This window comes from Dendropsophus ebraccatus, chromosome 2, assembly GCF_027789765.1.
Source record: "Dendropsophus ebraccatus isolate aDenEbr1 chromosome 2, aDenEbr1.pat, whole genome shotgun sequence".
In the NCBI taxonomy this organism is placed as follows: Eukaryota; Metazoa; Chordata; class Amphibia; order Anura; family Hylidae; genus Dendropsophus; species Dendropsophus ebraccatus.
Window position 1 is genome coordinate 139,235,388 of NC_091455.1, and position 20,246 is coordinate 139,255,633.

General features: G+C 40.8%; 1 protein-coding gene across 2 annotated transcripts in view; it reads left to right on the forward strand.

Annotated features, from left to right (window-relative positions):
* The window catches only part of STK17A (serine/threonine kinase 17a), a 28,969-nt gene extending 9,574 nt beyond the window's left edge, over positions 1 to 19,395 (forward strand). For both annotated transcript variants that reach the window (XM_069958396.1, XM_069958395.1), the window contains exons 4-8: positions 10,668 to 10,812; positions 12,124 to 12,250; positions 12,329 to 12,377; positions 13,940 to 14,116; positions 15,913 to 19,395. In XM_069958396.1, coding sequence (XP_069814497.1) covers positions 10,668 to 10,812; positions 12,124 to 12,250; positions 12,329 to 12,377; positions 13,940 to 14,116; positions 15,913 to 16,261 — 847 coding nt within the window. In that variant the 3' untranslated portion in view covers positions 16,262 to 19,395. The remainder of the gene's footprint in view (positions 1 to 10,667; positions 10,813 to 12,123; positions 12,251 to 12,328; positions 12,378 to 13,939; positions 14,117 to 15,912) is intronic.
* Positions 19,396 to 20,246: the final 851 nt, after the last annotated feature.

Genomic DNA, 20,246 nt, shown 5'->3' on the forward strand with positions numbered 1-20,246 from the left:
TTGTGTGGGTTTTCTTTTTTGCTGTGAAGTGTTGATGAAACTTGATGTGTTTGGTTAGGCTGTAGAGAGGCCCCTCAAGTTGCTGCTTTGACTCTTCTGCAAAGATTAGGTGAATTGTGTATATATTTAAGAAGAGGGTTAAACATTAACTTATGGCTGTGCTGGCTTGACATGAGCAGAAATATAATACAGATATATACAGGTGTTGTCTCCTGTAACACCAGCTTGTGCTATTTATGTGGGAGGGTTGACTGTTCCCACCACCACCATCAGCGGCTCTATTAGGATTCTCTGTGGGTGGCAGGTCTGTCAGATTTGTCGGAAAAAAATAGTGCTGTGTTCTGTCAAAGCAATGGATGTTATCTGTGTTCATTGAGTTAGACATGTGATGCATCTGCACTGCCATTATAATGGAAACCTTGATATTGTTGTGTACAGAGCCTACTATACTTTCTCATTTGCTTGTCCCTTGCTGTGAGGATGCATTATACCAGACTGTCTGCTGGACAAAAGTCTGCAGCTGAGGAAAATTATTCCTGTATATGCATTGGAAATGCCCTATAAAAATGTAATATCATTTTCTCTGGTGTTTTGGTGTTGACCAAATATCATCCATAACTAGCAGAATATTGAATGCACCTCCTGGATGAGAATAGCAAAGATAATACATGGAAACCATCAAATGAGGACTAATAACCCTTGACTGTATATAAATGTGTGTAAATCTCCTAGCTATAATACAAAGACAAAATCAGGGCGAGAGGGTGCTTCCTGTGTAGTGTAAGTAGTTATAATGGTTACTGCTCACCTGCACAGGTTGTGTAGACAGGGACACAAAACTGACTGCTACTTTCTTGTGGTCAGCCTTGTGGATCACCCTACTTTCCCTAAGCAAAGGGATCCTGACTGGCTTTGTGTCTTCATGTTACCCTGGTCTCTGCTGTGGATCGCCCAACATTCTCCTAAATCATGGACCCTGACTGGCACTTAAAGATCTCCTAGCTGTCCTTTTTGCCTGTAACCACCCTTCTCCTACCAGCTCTGGTCAGTAGTTGTTGTCCTTGGTAATGATGGGTTTGGACATTGTGATGCTTGCAGCTGTCAGTGTGTTGGTCCTGTTTGCTGTAGCTGGCTGTTATCTTCTGTGCCCCATGTGTAAGCATTAGAAGAAAGGCGGCATTGTGGCTGTATCTGTGCCTTGGCTCTGTGCCCAGTCCTCACACTCCAAACACAAACAGTTTGTAAAACAAAACTGCGCTCCAGCCGCCTTCTGTGCTTCTCACGCCATCCCGCGACTACAGAGTCTCCCTGCTAACCCGCATGTCCCCAGTCATTTCCCCTATATCTCAGGGACTCTTAGCTACATACGGCTTCTGTGACTGCTGTTTAATATTACTTCTGTAACTGGAAGGATATAAATGTCAGTATAGCATAGATTTCTAGAATTCTTGCAGTGTGGTTACCCTTTTCCCTTCTGGTACTTCTTCCCAGGCTAAACACAGAGCCCACCATGATGGATATATTGTATTTTATCAAATTATAAGGAAGTGTCTCGTGTTCATAATTGGTGTCACATACTTGAGGGGGGAGAAGGAATTGTATAAGAATGGTGCTAATGCTGGAAAAGAAGCAGACCTTTCTTTTGCCATTCCATTCCTTTGGCAGCTGTGTCAGTACAGTACTGTAAAGATTTAAACAGTTTCACGGTTCTTAGCATCATAATGATACCTGATGCCGGGAGTTCCGATAATTCCTTCTGCTTCACACTATCCGTATATACGGCGTGTGCACTGAACGTGGTAATAGGCTTAAATCTAGCACACTTATTGGTTGCTTCCGTATGCTTTACAGTCAGGATGCAAATTTCCATCAAACTCTCTATTGCTTGTTGGCCATCCTTTTCCTAGATGGTCCACATTTCCTAAATTGCCTATGTGCAAAAGGAGAGTTGAAGATTATTTTCTGTCTCACCTGGAGACAGTCTGCGTAGTTCACCCAAGCTATTAGTCTATGTGCCTTTTTTCAGCCAGATTTTGTCGCAGTGTTGCACCTTGGGCCACTCCCCCTTTTCAGGCCTAGCGGAGAAGTATCTTGAGTGTCTAAAATTCTTTACATATTTGGAGAAATGTCCTGTGTGCCACTTTTTGGACAAAATTCTGGCACAAACATATTTGTAAATCTGGCACAATGTAGTCAGGTCATAGGTCATAGATTTCTGCAAAGTCTTCTGTTCCCCCTAGCAGGCCGGCAGTCCCCTAGGCTTATTGTCAGGGGTGTGCCGTATAGTGTTATCCATGTGCACAGGTATCTGTTAAGCAGTGTGTCTTCATCAGCTGACATGTTAATCAGCTCTTCGCTGTAGGTATTACGTTAATATTGTGTGGCCTGGTGCATGTGACTGTTTTCTTATTACTCTTGGAGTTGTAAGCTTCCTGCTAATGTTTCGCTGAAATTAATAGCCTTTTCTTTATATTGCGTTGAACCTTAAAGGGGTTTTCTTTGTATAAAGTACTGTGATGAATAAGAAATAAAAATATACTTTATACTGACATCAGATAGTTTTCAAAATCTTTGCCTGTTATTACTTCTAGAGGTTGAAAATTGAACAGCAGGTGTCAGGTCAGGTCAGTGCTTGCTTGCTCCTTGTTCCCTGCCGGCACCACTACAGGCGCCGAAAGAGCTGGGTTCACACTGTTTTTTGCAATCTGTTTTTTTTTTTTTTTTTTTTTTTTTTTTTTTTTTAATCAGTTTTTGTGAAAAAAGGATGGAAAAAGTGGATGTGTGCATCCGTTTTGATTCATTTTTTCCTTTTGACTTTTCCATTATATAAAAGAAACAAAGTGATCCATTATTAAAAAACAAAACAAAAAAACGAATCAAAACTGAAGTCAGTGGAAAAACGGATCAAAAGGGATGCATACATCTTTACCTCCTCCCCCCCCCCCCCCCCTTCGCCCACGATGCCATTGCGGGGGAAGATCCCTTATGCTGGGCTGGCCGGGGCTCAGCGTTGGAATGATGCTAATCCCGTCTCGGCACTCCATGTATTCGGTCTGCTGCAGACCAGTATAATAGAGCACCGATCTGATACATCATTGCTCTATTATATACACAGCATAGAAGTCCCCCAGGGGGCTTCTAATTTAATGTATGTGGAAAAAAAAGTGTTTTTATTTATAAAAAATTCCCTCCCCCAAATAAGTTTAAATCATCCCCCTTTTCCTATTTTATAAGTGAAAAAAAAATAAAAAAGGGTAAACGGCGTAAGCGCAAAAAACCGCCAAAGTGCAAAATTGTGCATTTTTGTTTACATCAAATCCAGAAAAAATTTATTAAAAATTTATCAAATAGTCACATATACGCAAACAAATTACCAAAAGAAAGAACAGATCATGGTGCAAAAAATGACACCGCACACAGCCCCATAGAGCAAACAAAACCGTTATAAGAATGGGAATAGAGCAATTTAAACACATTTTGTTTTTTTAAAGGGTTTTAATTTTTTAAAAGCCATCAAATAAGTTATGCAAGTTTTATATTGTTGTAATTGTACTAACTTGAGGAACAGATAACATGTCAATTTTACCATAGGGAGAATGGTGTAAACACGAAACCCCTCAAAATAAAAGGAATTGCACCTTTTCCAATTTCACTGCACATATAATTTATTTTTTCTTGGTTTTACAGCATATTTTATAGAAAAATTAAGTCTGTATTTGCAAAGTATAATTGGTGTCACAAAAAATAAGGGCTCATGTAGGTCTCTAGGTGAAAATATGCAAGCGCAGTGGCCTTTCAAACACGAGGAAAAAACAAAAGCATAAAATGAAAACTGGCTCCATCCTTAAAGGGTTAAAGTGTCACTGTAGTTATAACTTTCAAAATCTAAATCAGCAGAACATGTGAAATAAACCAAATTTGCAATTTACATTCATTATTTTTTGCATAGCATTTATCGATGTGACAATGGATTCTCTCCTTAATAGGGAAGGGTAAAGGTAAGGGTAAAGGTAACGCTCTTGACTTATGTGCAACGCCACACTACTCACAATGCTTTTCAGCTAGGTATTTTTTTTTATTTTTTTTTACCCTTTCCGGACTACATCTGCCATAAATAGTATATTCTTAAGAGTCCTCTCTGAGTAAGTCTTATATATTTGGTTGCCTACACCTTGTCCCTTTTGTTAGGATACAATAGTTCAGTTTATGGCTTCCTGTAGGCGTTGCTATAGCAGAAAGGAATTTGAGTGGTTTCAGATAGTATTATCTATGTTCCTTAGCATTTCACATACTGCTACATACCTCAAAAATATAATACCTAGGAACACAAGTGTGTAATTCTGGTGTGTTAGGAGTAACTATAAGTGACCATGTTCTAGATGTTTCCCTCTAGTATCTCCTCGCCACTCCATGTTGAATGGGCACTACTCTATAAATAAGGCTGTATATCAAAAGGCAGGTCTTGCACAAGGATAATACAACACTACAGGATGTGTGGCTTATGACGGTTGCCCCATGGCTTTCTATTTGAAGCCTCTTATCCACCACTCTCTATGGAAGGTTGACTGGCTGCTGCAAAGCGTTGTAATGCTGCATATAACTTGCAGTCTCTGTTAGGACCAAGCCCATGTGCGACTGCCAAGAAATTCTGTCCTGCCAAAGTCACCTTAAAGCATGGCCATAAGTCTATTTGCTAACTCTAATAAAATGCTGAAATGAGTCACAAGATGCCTGATATGTCTATTTTACACAAAGTAATTGAGTTTTGTGTGACAATAAAAGTGTAGATTCCAGAGCCAGGCTTGTTGACGTGACACACACTCACACAGCACATTCAGCTTTATGTGCTTGTGCTAACTGTGTGGCAAAGGCCAATGACCAGGGTATGTTTATAATGGTCCCACTGTGGTCTATAAAGAGGATAAGGGACATTCACACATTTAATGTACCCATTCATGATGATGCCGGGAGCTCCGAAACAGTTTATGTTCGCGCTATTGTCCTGACACAGCATGTCATTACAGTAGAGCAAAGATTTAAACCGTTTCAGAGCTCCCAGCACAATGATGATGCCAGGAACTCTGAACTCCTCTTCGTAGTAAATCATCTGTATTTAGACCTTGCATGGAAACTACATGACTACACTCTCACATTCAATAGTTTTTCAGGATTTTTTTTTTTTGTGGATCATCAAAGGGAAGGTGATAGTAAATGGTTACTTTAGTAAATGGATAGTGAATGGTTTACATTAGTTTATCTGTAAAAATTACGGACCTGCAAAAATGACTGTGCCGCAATTATAGCCCGTATTCAAGCTTGTCAGTCATTTTTTGCAGATTGCGGATTGATTAATATACAAACAGTGTGAGCCGCCCATTTGAAAACAATGGGCCCTAGATTTGTCTGTAAATGTGGATCCGCAGTTATGAACAAAATTGCAGAAAGCGTGAATGTAACCTTAAAGCCCTATTACATAAAAAGATTATGGGCCTTACTTGGCCGATTTACCAACCATTCAACCCACTAAACATTTAGTATAAGGGCACATGTGGTAGTGCATATCGGCTGATCATTGTCTTATGTGGGCTGATCATGGTCCTTCCTCTCATAAATGTGAAACCCAAGGGGACACATCTGCAAGGTATATGCATATTACCCTCATATTTGCTTTGGTTTTCTCCCACTCCTCAAAGTCTTACTAAAAGTTTAATGGGGAAGGGGGGGGGGGGGGGTAGATTGTGCATGGCTTTAGGGACACAAACTGATGGAAGGATTTCTTCACTCTATTCCTGTGCAGTATATTGGCCCTATGTAAGCTACAGCAAACAAATACACTCTGGTATTGTATGTCATGTGTGGGAAAATTCCAGGGGCCTCTTGGGAATTATGTAAAGGTGGTGAGACACTCTCCTAGGAAAGTTCAGGTCTCATCGTCTTGTTGGTTATAGTACTGTATACTGGTCACTATTACATGGTAAACCACTGATGGGCTCAGTTATTACTGTATGATGCTTTTTATTTATAAGGTGCATATTGTATATGAAGTGCATTGTAATTCAGTAAGCATGGACATTTCATCTTCACTGGCCCCTGATAAAGCAGCCAAACGATGATGTAACCGGTTACACAAGCTGTTCTCATTGTGTGACATTGCTGTAGGCCTCCTCTATTGTATTATCTCAGAGGCACCGTTCCATGTTTGCAGGAGCTGCTGTCTCACAGCACTGAGCCCCTTCCGCCTAAGGATTCACAAGGTTTTTTTTTCTTTTTTTTTTTCTGTTCATTACCGACAACCTTCTAGACAATTGTTGAAATAATAATGATAATAATCTCCTTTACACATATGTGGGAGAGCTCCTTTTAGATCTAGTATAAAGTTAGTGTGAAGTTATTGCTGAAATTTATAGGTTTGTAACAAACTCCTAATGGTTAGTGTGACTGTTCGCTTTGGGTCCTTGTACTACACATGTTTTAGAAGGTTTATCTATTAAACTTCGCACATGATTTGGCCGTATTCTGCAGCAGTCCTGCATTATCATTATTCAGTAACGCTGGTTATAGTGCAAATTGCAGACCAAACGTACACACCCTCTTATCACGCTATCAATTTATCACATTAAAGGGGTTTGTTTCCAGCACTACAAAAACACTGCCACTTTCGTTCAAAGACGGCACCACTCTTGTCTCTATTTTTCAGGTGTGGTTTGCAATAAAGCTCCATTCACTTTAGTGTGAGAGAGTTACAAAACCTACACCCAAACTGGAGGCAAGAGCTGGGAAAAAAGTGGCCACGTTTTACCATCACATTTGAGGGGGGAGTCATATTGTCAGGTTAAAGGGAATCTCTCCGCTATAATTCATTGTCCAAACTGCTGACACTGTTAGATAGTTGTAAGAACAAGGAGATAACTGTATCCTTCATATATCCAGCTGTGCTTCCAGAATGTAGAAAAATAATTTTATTCTCTGGTACAGGGAGTCATATGATTGTACCTCTATGTAGGGCTGGGTGATTAATCAGATTCGATTGATTAGCCCAGAGGAGGGCTGACAAATAGATTTTTTTTTTTTTTGTCACAAATTTGACTTTCAAAATAGTCAAATGTGCAAAATCCTGTGTAGGGGCTGAGAAGACACATAAAGAGTAGAGTCATCCTTGTTTACCCTGTCTATGCTGCAGCATGAATATTAAAGCTCACTTATATACTGCAGCACAGACAGTGTTAAATAGGACATTTCTTTCTCTTTAGCTCCTGCACCAGGTCCTATCCCAGACATATTTTCCTTTTTGCAGGCAGCAAGGACATCAGAGCAGGAGCCGAAGATGTAATGTCTGCTGTTTAATCCTTTTTGTGCTGCAGCATGTAAGTGATACATAGCTTTTACTCATGCTACAGCACAGAAATGGTTAAAGGGTAAATATAATCTTTAGTGGGTGGCAGGATACGCTGTCAAAAAACCTGCCGCTGCGCTTCCAATGCAAGCACATGCTGGATATGGATTTCTTCTAGCAGCGCAGTTGATTGCATTTTATATATATATATATATATATATATATATATATATATATATATATATATATATATATATATAGGCATTGTATACAATGCAATCAACTGTTCTGCTGGATGAAATCCATATCCCATGTGTCTGTATCAGGAGTGCAGCGGCTTTATGACATAGTATCTTTCTGCCCGCTAAAGACTATAGTTACAGCGTGCTTGATGCGCCACGGGATTGACTGGCTTAGGGGGTCGGAGGGGTTCTCTAATGTAGGTATTGAGAGCAAATTAGCCTCCCCATGGTCTCTAAATTCATTACTACATACTACTTTCTCAGCTCTCCCCAGCCATATAAAAAAGAGCATTCTGTTTAGGGATACAGTGGCCGCTTGGAAAACCGTCAGGACTTAATTGTTACTACCCCACAAAGTGAGCAAGTTTATGACCCTATGGAATCATATGGAATTCCCAGCAGGCAGGGAAAACAAACTATTTAGAGAGTGGCAGTCCAGAGGGATCCTGTGGGTCAAGACGTGCTACATGATACCGAACCAAGACTGCTGACCTGTTCTGAGTTACTTGCTACTAAGGGGCACCCATCAGGTCATTTTTTGGCATATAACCAAGTTGTGTCCTTTCTATCTTCAAGATTGTGAGACTGGTCGGGAGAATGTGAGTCGGGGGGGGGGGGGGGGTTTTGGATGGCTATGTGGAAAGTGAAAATGCGGGCCACTCATTATCTCTTCTTTACCAAGATTTGAGGGATAATGACTGGGCTCATATCTCTCGTTCAGTATTCCAATACTGGAAGAGGAAACTGGGAAAATCTGACTTATTGAAGCCGATTTTTGTCTGGGTGGGAGGCGGTAAGAAAGTCAGTGATGAATGAGATATGGCAAGAAACTCAATTTAAAATCCTACATCATGCTACCTATGGTTTTTCCTTGCCTAAAACACCTGCTCACCCAGACAGAATTATGGCCTGCCCAAAATGTTCCTCTCCAGGTACGGACCTACAACATGGTCTATTGCGCTGTCCCAAGTTGTTCCAGTACTGGAGTGCCCAGGCCAACCTCCTGCAATGCAAACTAAACATAACTCTGGCTCTTGACCCTTTACCCTTGCATGTCTCCCCGGAGGATCAGCCAATGTCTCATTTAACACACGTTTTTATTTTAGTGGCAAAAATATGCTTGTTGGCGAAATGGCTGACGTCTGATATGCCCACAATGTCCGAGGTACTGGCACAGGTTAAATATTACCTGAAAATGGACCAACTGGAAACTGAGCTGCAAAAGGAGAAACTTAACAAAATCCTTTTTCAAAAAATGGACAACTTTTATTTGTACCTTTCTCACATCTCAGGAAATCGAACAAGTAGTCCATCCATTTAAGCTTACAGAATGGTATCTGAAGGGAGAGTTGGCTGGCTCACTGGGCAGGCTGCAGGTATAATTCGGAGGGGTGCGTCCGGGGATATCTTCGTGTCTGTATGATATGATCGCTTGGCAGAAAAAGGGCCTCTTGCAGGATATGGGGAGGGGGGGGGGGGTCTGGTTGGGGGGATTTATGTTGTAGTTAAGAACACATGAGAATATGGGGCGAGATATGACAGCGGAAGGGATGTCATATGGCATGATGTTCCAATGGGTACAACTATGCAGACACTTAGCAACATCAGTATTGTTAGGAACTAACAATGTATTTGCATTCTCGTGTGATGTCACATTGTTTCATGACAGCCTGTAGCTGCACTTTATAACTATATGTTATATAAAATTTTATGTTTGAAAACAATAAAAATATATTAAAAAAAACTATAGTTACCCTTTAACAGTAGACATTACATCTTCTTCAGCTCCTGCACTGATGACCTCCCAACCTCTGTTCTCACTGCCATCAATTAGAAAAACATGTGGGACGGGGTCTGGTGTGGAAGTCAACAGAGCAGGAGCCATGAAGAAAAATGTCCTGTTTAACACTCTGTGCTGCAGCATGTAAGTAATATAGAGCTTTAATACTCGTGCTGCAGCACAGACAGGGTAAACAAGGAGGAGGACATTACTCTTGTGCAGGTATCTGTGTGGAGGAGGAAGAAGCATTAGGGCTCCGTTCACTCTGAGCAAAGCGGGCGGAAATTCCGAGCTGAATCCCGCCTGCCATGTAAATTTTTTTGAGAGGAGGCGCGTGAGACATCACATTGAGACATTGAGCCAAGCGGGATTCCGAGCGCAGTCTACGGCACAGGTACCACTCGGAATTTCCCCCTGTTTTTGCTCAGTGTGAACGGGCCCTAAGTGTAGTGTTCTTCTCTGTTATGCCTGGCACAGTGTTAAAACAGGACATTTTTCTTTTTGGCTCTTGCTCTGTAGACTTCCGCAAGGGGTCGTGTTTTGCACTTGTTAGCAGCAAGAATGGAGGTTGGATGTCATCAAAGCAGGAGCCAAAGAGAAATGTCCTGTTTAACACTGTCTGTGCTACAGCATGTAAGTGATGCAGAGCGGCAGTACTCCGTGCTGCAGCACAGACAGGGTAAATCGTGAAGAAGGGAGCATGGGTAAGTGCCGGCACAGGGGGGAATGTAGGAGGTGGGGCAGTCGGCAGCCGGAGGGTGCTGCATACAGTGAGGTAACTGGTGTATTGGTTGTGTATACAGCCCTGAGGATGTGACATGCGTGGGTCATGATGTTATAAGTAGAGATGAGCGAACCAGTCGAGGTTTAGGTTCGTATGAATCTGAACTCTCGGCAATGATTCCCGCTGTCTGCAGCCTCTGTTAAGAGGGTGGATACAGCCGGAGGACCGCCTGGAAAACTGGAATAGAGCCATAGGCTGTATTCCCATAACATAGGGATACTTTACTATGGGGGGGAAGGGGGGGTACAGTATGAAGCAATGTAGTTGCTGCCTCAAACACCAATAAAATAGTATCTGAGGTGGCTGCTAGTAGAAAATGTTCTGTTCTGTTCTACTTAGAAAAAGAAATCAAATTGTCCATAATGTTGAAGAAAACTCTAGATTTTATTTTTGGCCATATCGCCCAGGCCCTGCCTCCTAAGGGTCCTACACTTAGAAACCCTACTGTTGGAGCAATAGTCATAAACCTGTAAGACATTATGCGGTTGATCGTCTTGCACTGATGTGGCCATTCTTTTTGTTCCTTAGTGCTGCTGGCGGTGAAATCTTCAACCGGTGTGTTGCAGAAAGAGAAGAGGCCTTTAAAGAAAAGGATGTCCAGAGGCTCATGAGACAGATCTTAAAAGGCCTTTCATTTCTACATAGACACAATGTGGTCCATCTTGACTTAAAGGTAAGTAAATAGAGGCTTTCATACATCCGCTGGTTTCTCCTGTCAGTAGTCCTTCTGAGGTTTCACTGCTGCACTTTGACATTGATGTGGGGGGGCATTGTGCTAGGGGGTAGGGGTAGTTCAGACTATTTTCATTCATACACACAGCTTTGTTTCACACAAGGGAGATAATTGTCTGACATTTATGGTAAGAAAATCCTTTATGATTTAATAAGTATTACTCATTTCTGTTTCTTTGGTTTTTTTTTTTTTACTTGAGATTTTTCTCTCGATCATACTTCCCGTATTATATGGCTATTGATAAGTATATCTTTTGAGATAAATTTAACACATGTAAGATGGCTGTAAAATGCAGCCAGCCTGATAGACCCTATGTGCTTAAAGAGGGGGAAATAGAGCTTTAATAATTGATCCAGTGGCTGCAGAGCTTGTTCTAGTGAGACAACAACTGCTGATCAGACAAATCCCTTCCAATTGTTTAACCTGCTGCTGTGAAGAATCAGCACTAAATGCATTAATACTTTGCTGGACAAATTGCTACTCCAGAACCATTAGGAAGCTGATCATTTTAGGGTGTTGCGAGTGAAATCCTGAGACACTTTGGTGCATGTGCAGTTTATTTACAAGCCCATAATGTAGAGCAGCTGTGCAGTGTAGAAGCCTCATAGGCCTTATTATTTGTTTGACTAACCTCTACTGTGCAAAATGCGTCATAAGTGTCCCTGTTGTAAGATGATCTCAGGGGTCACTGATGTGGCAGAAATGTTGGGACTTTTATAAATGATAACATTAAAAAGTTTAGTCATGTATAAAATGGCTGCTCTGGCCTGCCGGCTATCGCACTTGGTGAGCGAAGCAACTGCCGAGATGGTGTCTTAATTGTTGGGGTGCAGTCTTTTGTGATGGAGTAGGCACGGCTTACCAGTGACTCATGTGTTTGTTTGGAACTGAATATACAGCATCAGTAGGGAATTTGCAACATCACACCCAATTATTCTGGGGTCATGGAAAATAATTACTGGGGGTCCTTTAAGTAGAGGCTTCCAATAAGATTCATGGTAAATAAGTGTTTCTCCTGTTAGTATGCATTGTCCTGATCTTTTCCCTTAGATTGCATGACTCTGTTGTCTTTATTGTATTGTAATCTGTTAAGTGTAAAACCTTATTCAGTACAGTGAAAGCTTCTCATATACAGTAGTCGGCACCAGTGGCTGAGGGGTCTGTAGCAACTGCAGTATGTGTAAAATCATGTCTAATCATTTACCCTTCTTTTTTTTTTTTTTTTTTTCTTCTCCCCCTCACAATTCATAGCCTCAAAACATTTTGCTGACCAGTGACTGTCCACTAGGTGACATAAAGATAGTGGACTTTGGCTTATCCAGAATAGTCAATAACAATGAAGAATTGCGAGAGATCATGGGGACTCCAGAATATGTCGGTAAGAGTCTTGAACATTTCTTCAGTGAAATTTAGTTAGAACATGCAGTAGAGTAACCATACTTTGCTTTTCTTTTAGCCCCTGAAATCCTGAGTTACGAACCAATCAGCACAGCAACAGATATGTGGTAGGTTCACTTACTTATTCTGGGTTCACACTGTGTTTGTGTACGTGGTCAACCAATCATGTTTCTAGTATCCAATAAAGATTTTTGTATACCATTTTCTTTACCATGTAAGTCAGAGGAAAACCGATCCTGCTGCATGGCATACAACAGCATACGTTTAACATAAATGATTTTTTTCCTTTTTTACGGTGTTAAATGTACACAAACGCAGTGTGAACCCAGCCTATAGGACCAGTTCACACAGAGTAAAATTGGCAGAATTCTGCGGCTACCATGTCATACTGGCAGTCTATGGAAGGGCTTGCGCGCCTCCTCTCTCCATGCCTCGCCGCTCGAAGAATTGACAATTCTTCCGTGCAGAGAGGAGGCGCAAGCTCTCCCATAGACTGCCAGGATGACATGGAGACTGTCTGAATTCTGCCGGTTTTACTTCGTGTGAACTGGCCCTAACATAGTTATATTTATTTTGATTGGTAACATGTCGGTATGTGCTCTTACTTGGAGATGACTCTATTGGGCTGGGGTTTGCATTCACATTTGTTAATTTTAGCATCTGATGTTAGGGTGTGTTCACACTACAGAATACAGGCGGAAATTTTGAGCGGAGGCCGCGCGGCAGACTCTGCTTGAAGTTCCATCTGTCCTATTGACTTTGCATTTCTCTTGGTCAGTATATTTTCAACCAAAACCAGGAGTGGAACTGACAGTGCAAAATTACAATGGAAAGATTTGAACAGCTTATCAATCCACTCCTGGTTTTGGTTGAAAAAAAAAGACTGATGGAAATACTATGTGTGAACATAGCCTAAAAGGGAATCTGTCAGCTGTTATTTATGTTCCAAATTGTTGACACTGTTAAATAGCTAGGAGACACATGATACCTGTAATATATCCAGCTGTGCTCCAGGGATGTAGAGAGAGCTTTTGTTTTTTGGCACAAGCAGTCAGAGGCTTTCCCAAGCTCCTGAATAGCTGCAAGCTAGAATGTCTCCTCTCCCCCCTCCCTGCTCTATGGAGTCCCAAGCAGGATCAGGTATGGAAGGGGAAATAAGGAGGTGTTACAGCCCAGTGCACTTCAGGAGCCCAGGAAAGCCAGCTGTCTAACCGTGTCAGCAGTTTGGAACATGAATTGCAGCTGACAGATTCCTATTAAGGAATCTACATAACTAAATATTGGCTCAAAATGATGCAAGTTTCCAAATTGTTTGGTTAAAGTATGCTCAGTAACTTGCCGGTTGTGTCCTGCAACATTTTGCATATAGTTGGCACATCCTTCTGTGACCTGGGGGTCTTTATGGTCCCTTTAAACTCTCATATTAACATGTGCACAAGGTCAGATATGAGATGCAACAAAGATTGCAGATGAGTCCAGCAGCTGTCTGCTTAGCAGTATCTCTCACTGACCTGATGAATAAGTTCTTTACTTAATTTCTTTTTATTTCCATATGCTCACAGTTACATAGAGGATAAGTATAGCCTAGCTGTGTTAACCCTTTCAATGCTAGCAGTGAACAATTCCCTTCGCTATGTTGTGATCTCATGGTTTATTTTTCCCTCGACAGGAGCATCGGTGTGTTGGCATATGTAATGCTTACAGGTACGTCTCCCTTTCTGGGGGATGACAAGCAACACACTTTCCTGAACATTTCCCAGCTGAACATCAGTTACACAGAAGACTTTGAGGGAGTCTCCGAAGCTGCAGTTGACTTCATGAAAGCACTTCTAGTTAGGGAGCCTGAGTAAGTTGTTATCCATATTAATAAAGGCTCTTTATGTCCTTGCATTTCCTCAGCTTACTTGCTGCTTCCTGCCTGTAGGAACTGCTGACTGCACACTTTAACTTGCTTACCATGCCTGTCTACTTCCAGTTTGTCTGGGTGGTGTTCCTTAAAAGCATGACATCATTGTTGTATTTATTGGACAAGACATGCTGGTTATCTGGTGATGGGAGGAAGCTGCATATATGAGAAACACATTTCTGTGCTTTATTCATAGTGTCCTTTACTGTAAATGTTAGGATTGATGAACTTGACCTTGCCACCTGTAATAGTGGTAATGATGTTCATTTACAAGTTCTGCAGCACATTAGAATTCTCGGGGGAACATATACAGACAATCAGACATTACAGAATTACACACTGACACAAATATACTTGCTTTATTTATATGATGGTCCATCCATTGTGTGGGGTCATGCACATAAAGGTGGAGGATCAGGCGACCAGCCAATCCTGTGTGTGCAGATGTAAAGTGTATGAAGCTTACAGAAACACTGTTGGCAGAGTGTTTGGGGTGCGCAGGATGGAATTCCTGAAAGTGCCCCAGACTTCATTGTAAGTGTATTACAATGCAGTCATCAACTCTTCTGGGACTTCCTTACCCTGCTCATGTCATAAGAAGACTCCCCACCTGCAGAATTTTATTTTCAATGTATCCTGCGACGTCCTGAAGTTCTAGGTACGCTTTAAAGGAGTTGTCCAGACAACTTTTTAAATTATGGCCAGGGGTGGCATGACTGTAAATAATTTACACTGACCTCCCTGGCTGCCATGCCACAGCTGGTATCTTAATGCTCTGTCCCCACTGGGTGGCTACTTCAAGGTTCTGGGGTCATGATGATGCAGGCCCCCTTAGCCTTAGGTGAGACCCCTGCAGCCACTGACTGGCTGGGTGAGGCTCATGGATCTGCTTACTGAACCATCAGGTTTCAAGCTTTCCATAAAAGTCTCTAGAGAGGAGAGTATGGGTTGGAGAGCACACTGTATCATTGTCTGGCTTAATATATTAAATGGAATGTAAGTGCCCTTGTATGAATATTCATATATTCCTTGTTTTCTTCCTTAGGCTATGTTTATATGTAACATATAAACTGAGGATTTTGACTTCTATATTGAAGTTAATTAGGAAAACTCTTCAACAAATCTGCAGCCTATTTGCCACATCACAAGACTTTTTAAAGGGAGTATTCAGGATTAGAAAAAGCTGCTACTTTCTTGGGAAAACAGCACCACACCTGTGGGTGTGGTTATGCAGCTCCACTCCAATACCACACAAAGTGAGGACAAGAGTGCTGCTATTTCTGGAAGAAAGCGGCTATGCTTTTCTAAGGGCCCTATTACACCAACAGATTATCTGACAGATTTTTTTAAGCCAAAGCCAGGAATGCATTTGAAAAGGGGAGAAATCTCAGTCTTTCCTTTATTACCTGTTTTGTTTATACTCCATTCCTGGTTTTGGCTCATAAATCTGTCAGATAAGCTGTTGGTGTAATAGGGCCTGAAGTCTGGATAACCCCTCTAATATTTACAAAAGTGCATCTACTGCTGCCTAACCAGCTAATGAAAAGGGACAACACTTCTTGTAAAGCTGCACTTACACTACCTACTACCACCAGGCTCTCACAGAGCAAGGGAAAACTTCTATTGCATATTGCTACTAGGATTTTAATACATATTCTGAGTGGATGAAGTAGAGGTATGTTATCATGCGGAGGATGATTATAACAGACTTAAATCCAACTGCTCTTGTATTGCAGAGGTCGGGCGACAGCAGAGGATTGTCTGCAACACCCATGGTTATCTGAAGGTGACCTCCCAGATCTTTACTGTAGTGCTATGAATACAGTGCAAGACAGCGAGCAGATCCTTCCAGCAGAAGAGGAGGATGAGCTGAAAGCAGAAACTTCCTTGGAAGCAACAAGTCCAGCCCAACCAGACACAGATGGACAGACTGTGACAGAGGAGTTGATATTAATGGCTTCCTATACTTTGGGACAGTGCAGACAAACTGAGATGGAGAAACAAACTGAATCTAAAGCCATTACAAAGCGGTTTAAATTTGAGGAGCCAATGCTGCAAGAGATCCCGGGAGATTTCATCTACTGAGCTCTGTGACTTGGCATTGTGTGACTTTTACAGCTTGGACTTGTTTTTCTTTCTAGAGTCATGGAGCTTCTTGGTAAACCAGAAGTAAGTCAGACTTTCAATAAGAGCAGCTGGACATCATGGCAACAAGAATCCAATTCAAGCTTGCCATGTTAAATCTGAGTGGGCAGACTTTGTCTGCTTGGTTGAAGATAAATATATTTTTTATTTATTTTTTTTTTAGTTTTTTTTTTTTTTTTTTTTTGCTTGTGCCTAATTCACCACAATATCCCACTTTTTTATGTGGATTTATTGACTGCATGATGTCATATCTATTGGGGTCCTTTTTGGAAGCATATTGCCAGAGACACCAAAATTGGTGGAGTAAAAAGATGTTTTTGGATAGCTTTGCTGAAATCTGGCAGATTATTTAGTAAATATGTATTATATTCAGCAAAGCTAAAGAGAATTTGTCAGGTACTGTGGTGGAGGCAGCCATGTTGTAGCTTATTATGATGGTTCTGAGAACACATCAGAAGCTGTTTAGTAATTCTTGTAAGGTCATATGAGCATATGTAGGAACTCTTGCCCCTGATGTCTGTGCTGGGAATATAAAACTCATGTGCTCATAATGATGACTATAAAGCTGGCAGGCTGCCTAGGCTTCAATATGATTTCCTCCACTGCAACAGACATCAATGTCCTTTTTAAGCCATTCCTGTTTTTTGTGCCACTCCCCTTCCTCCAAAAAAAAAAAAAAAAACTACAGCAGCTTTGTAAATAGAAGAAATATATATGGGGGAAGGGGGAAAACACAATAATGCAAACATATGCTAAAAATCTAGAGTAAAAGAATACGGGCAGAATAGCAGTTCAATGTTCTTGTTACATCTCTTTAAGTGATTTGATTCCTCTACCACTTCTTCAGTGTAGCATTGCACATTATTCATTGCCATGTGGACAAGTGCCAAAATATGTTGTAACCAGTTAACCCTTGTAGCCAAGTATTACCATAACACCTCTATAAACATCAGGCCTTCTTCCAAGATACTAGTTTGGGTTGCAGTTGTGACAAGTAGTGTGTTACACTTCTGCAGGTGATAAACTAAGTACATTGCTGTGGTCTAACCAGTCCGGTCACTGTAGATGGCAAGAATAGCGCAGCTGTCGTGCTGCTGGGGTGACTAGCCTTGCTGGAATCCATTGTCTGTGGGGTTTGTCGGGCCACAAATAAACATTTTTCCGTTTTCCGCCCATATGGTCTGTGAGTATAGACTTCTTTCATTACCTACAGTGTATGATTGACACGTTTAGCTGAGACTTGTGGTACCTTTACCTGCGCTCCTTGTATAGAAGTTGTTTTTTGTTCTGCCTGGTCTTGACACAACACTTTGGCTGCTATTGTATAAATAACTTTGACACAAGTGTAAACATAACATATTCCCAGTGTATTCTCCACTGTTCATTTATAAGATTACATATAACAAGTGCAGCTTTGAGCAGTCTGGTGAATGAGGACCCAAGTTTGCACTGTTCTCAAGTAACTTTCTATCATATGATACATTTGGGGTATTTTCCAGTCTTGGTGAACAACAAAGCTTACATTCTTCCACAGAGAGCAAGCTTTGTCCCAGTATCTATAATGACCTTCCACTGTTTCTGTGGGACTCCTCAATATGTTCTAAGTGCCTCCTGATTCCTTATGCTATTTGTGATTAAGATTCTACGCTGACCTATACAGCTTGTCTTTTCATTAAAAAGGTTAGAATTAATCTCCATCATGTGCTTATTGTCACCTGGCATACTGAATAGCTGAGGTTACAGAGGTCTTGAATATGTGATATAGAAGTGTTTCAATGTATCTTCCACTTGTTAGATGTTGAGCCATCTGCTTTCTATTGATTCCACTTAGAATGCCAGGTAGATCAGACAGTTTCTTTCTTCTTACAAAGTCCTTATGACATATCTGAAGCTATTTGTACTGACAGTGTGTGCAGGTGCCTATGTCACAGCCTTGCACTATGCTACTCTTGGCCACTGTATCCCTCTGCCACCTCAAGGGTGAGATGAGTTTGGCATTGGGTTTTATACCAGTGTTAAGGGCAGATGTTCTGGGGAAATCTTTTGCTCATATTCACTAGCTGTTATCAAGTTATTATGTAAAAGGTGTTATTTGTATATATGCAGTCAGACTGTAGGGAAGTCTACCCTTATAAAATGTCATTTTTCTCAACAATAGTTTTGCATTTCTTTGCACCATTGTCCTTTTTGTAGTCATTGAATAATTCCCTATGTGTTGACTCACTCTCAAGTGGCAGTAGTAATTTACAGCACCATCATAAGGTTGTCAATTCTGTATTTTCTCAATATGGAGTCAGAATTAATGGCAACATACATTAATCTTGCTTAAATGCAGCATATACTGTACACTTTTTTTTTTTTTTTATTTGTAACTTCTGACTGTATTTGATGCCACAAGCCAACTGTATGCTACCATGGTGGGGCAGGTCACGTTTGTAGAGCAATCTCACAACAGATGGACATAAGCAGAGGAATAGAGGTGTATGCACTTCACTCATTTGTACACTGACTTGGTTTGTAAGGATTGATCTTATAATTTCAGTCCACAGGCTACTATGTGGCAGAGTTATTTCTGGTCTCCACCAAGCAGCTTGTAAAAACTGGGATGCTGAACATAAACATCAGTATTTCCAAGCCTCCTTTTACCTTAGTGGAAATGTAAACTAATAACACAGGGCCAAGTCATGATTCCTCTCCTCACCCTAGAAAGCCAGCCACATCTATCTGCCCGTTTCTTACACAGCAAGAGAAGTTACATTGTGCTTATCCCTAATGCAAGTTTTCACAAGGCCAATAGTCCTTCCATCTGACTGCTCAAAGTTTTGCATGTGTCCATTTTTATGTGTCTGTCGTGCCTTTTTGTACAGTAATTTTAAATAAACCAGAGCTGTTTTTGTATAGTTCTATTAAAGTTTGTAAGTTATAAACAGCCTGTTAATAAATATGGTTATCTTTATTACTGGAAAATAAGATGTTTCTACTGATGAATTTTTTTTTTCAGGCTGGAACAGCCAATTCATACTTTTGAAGCTGTTTATATTAAAGAGATATTCCACACTGTGGATGTTCAGTAACTTGTGTGTTGTCTCTTCTCTCAGTGGTGTCACCATTGTTCCTACAGTCCATCAATAGATATAAGTGCAGACTGCAGTCTTGAGTATCCTATATGCATTAGATACTTGGCTGTGACTTCATTCCAGTAAGAGGTATCATTGGGTTACCCATGTTATATTACCATGCCATATTAGTAGGTTAAAAAAAAAAAAGGGTTTGTGTATGGCCAGAATTACTAATTGAAGACAAGTGAGGGAGTATAAAAAGAAAGGCTATTTAAAACTTCTCAAAGAAAAAAAAAATGTGCATGTAATCTCCCTAGTTCTGGTATTGCTAAGTTATAAAGTACAGTGTTCTTAATTTCTATTTGTCATAAGAATCTACAAATTTGTCATAAGAATCTACTTTTAGCTGGTTGTGACAACTCCTACAAAAACCTAGAGCAAGAAGCTTGCAAAAACTCCCACTGATCCCTATGTGGGCTGAAGTCCAACAAACATAGAATTGAGTGGCAAAATAGAATGTGCATGTCTGACATGCATGTCAACAATCCCAGATGAAGGCCTTGTGACGGCAAAGATTTAATTCAACGGAAAGAAAGGGCCCTATTCCACTGGACAATTATCGTTCAGATTATTGTTAAATCGTTCGAATCTAAACTATGATCGTTCGGTTGAAATGCAGTTAACGATTAACGACCGAACGAGAAATCGTTGATCACTTTATAAGACCTGGACCTATTTTTATCGTTGCTCGTTCGCATTGAATAAGACGTCGTTCGCAATAGATACGAACGCAATAGCGAATAAATAGCAAAGAAAAAACGATCGCAATTACGATCATAAGTAACGTTTATTGTTCCATGGAAATG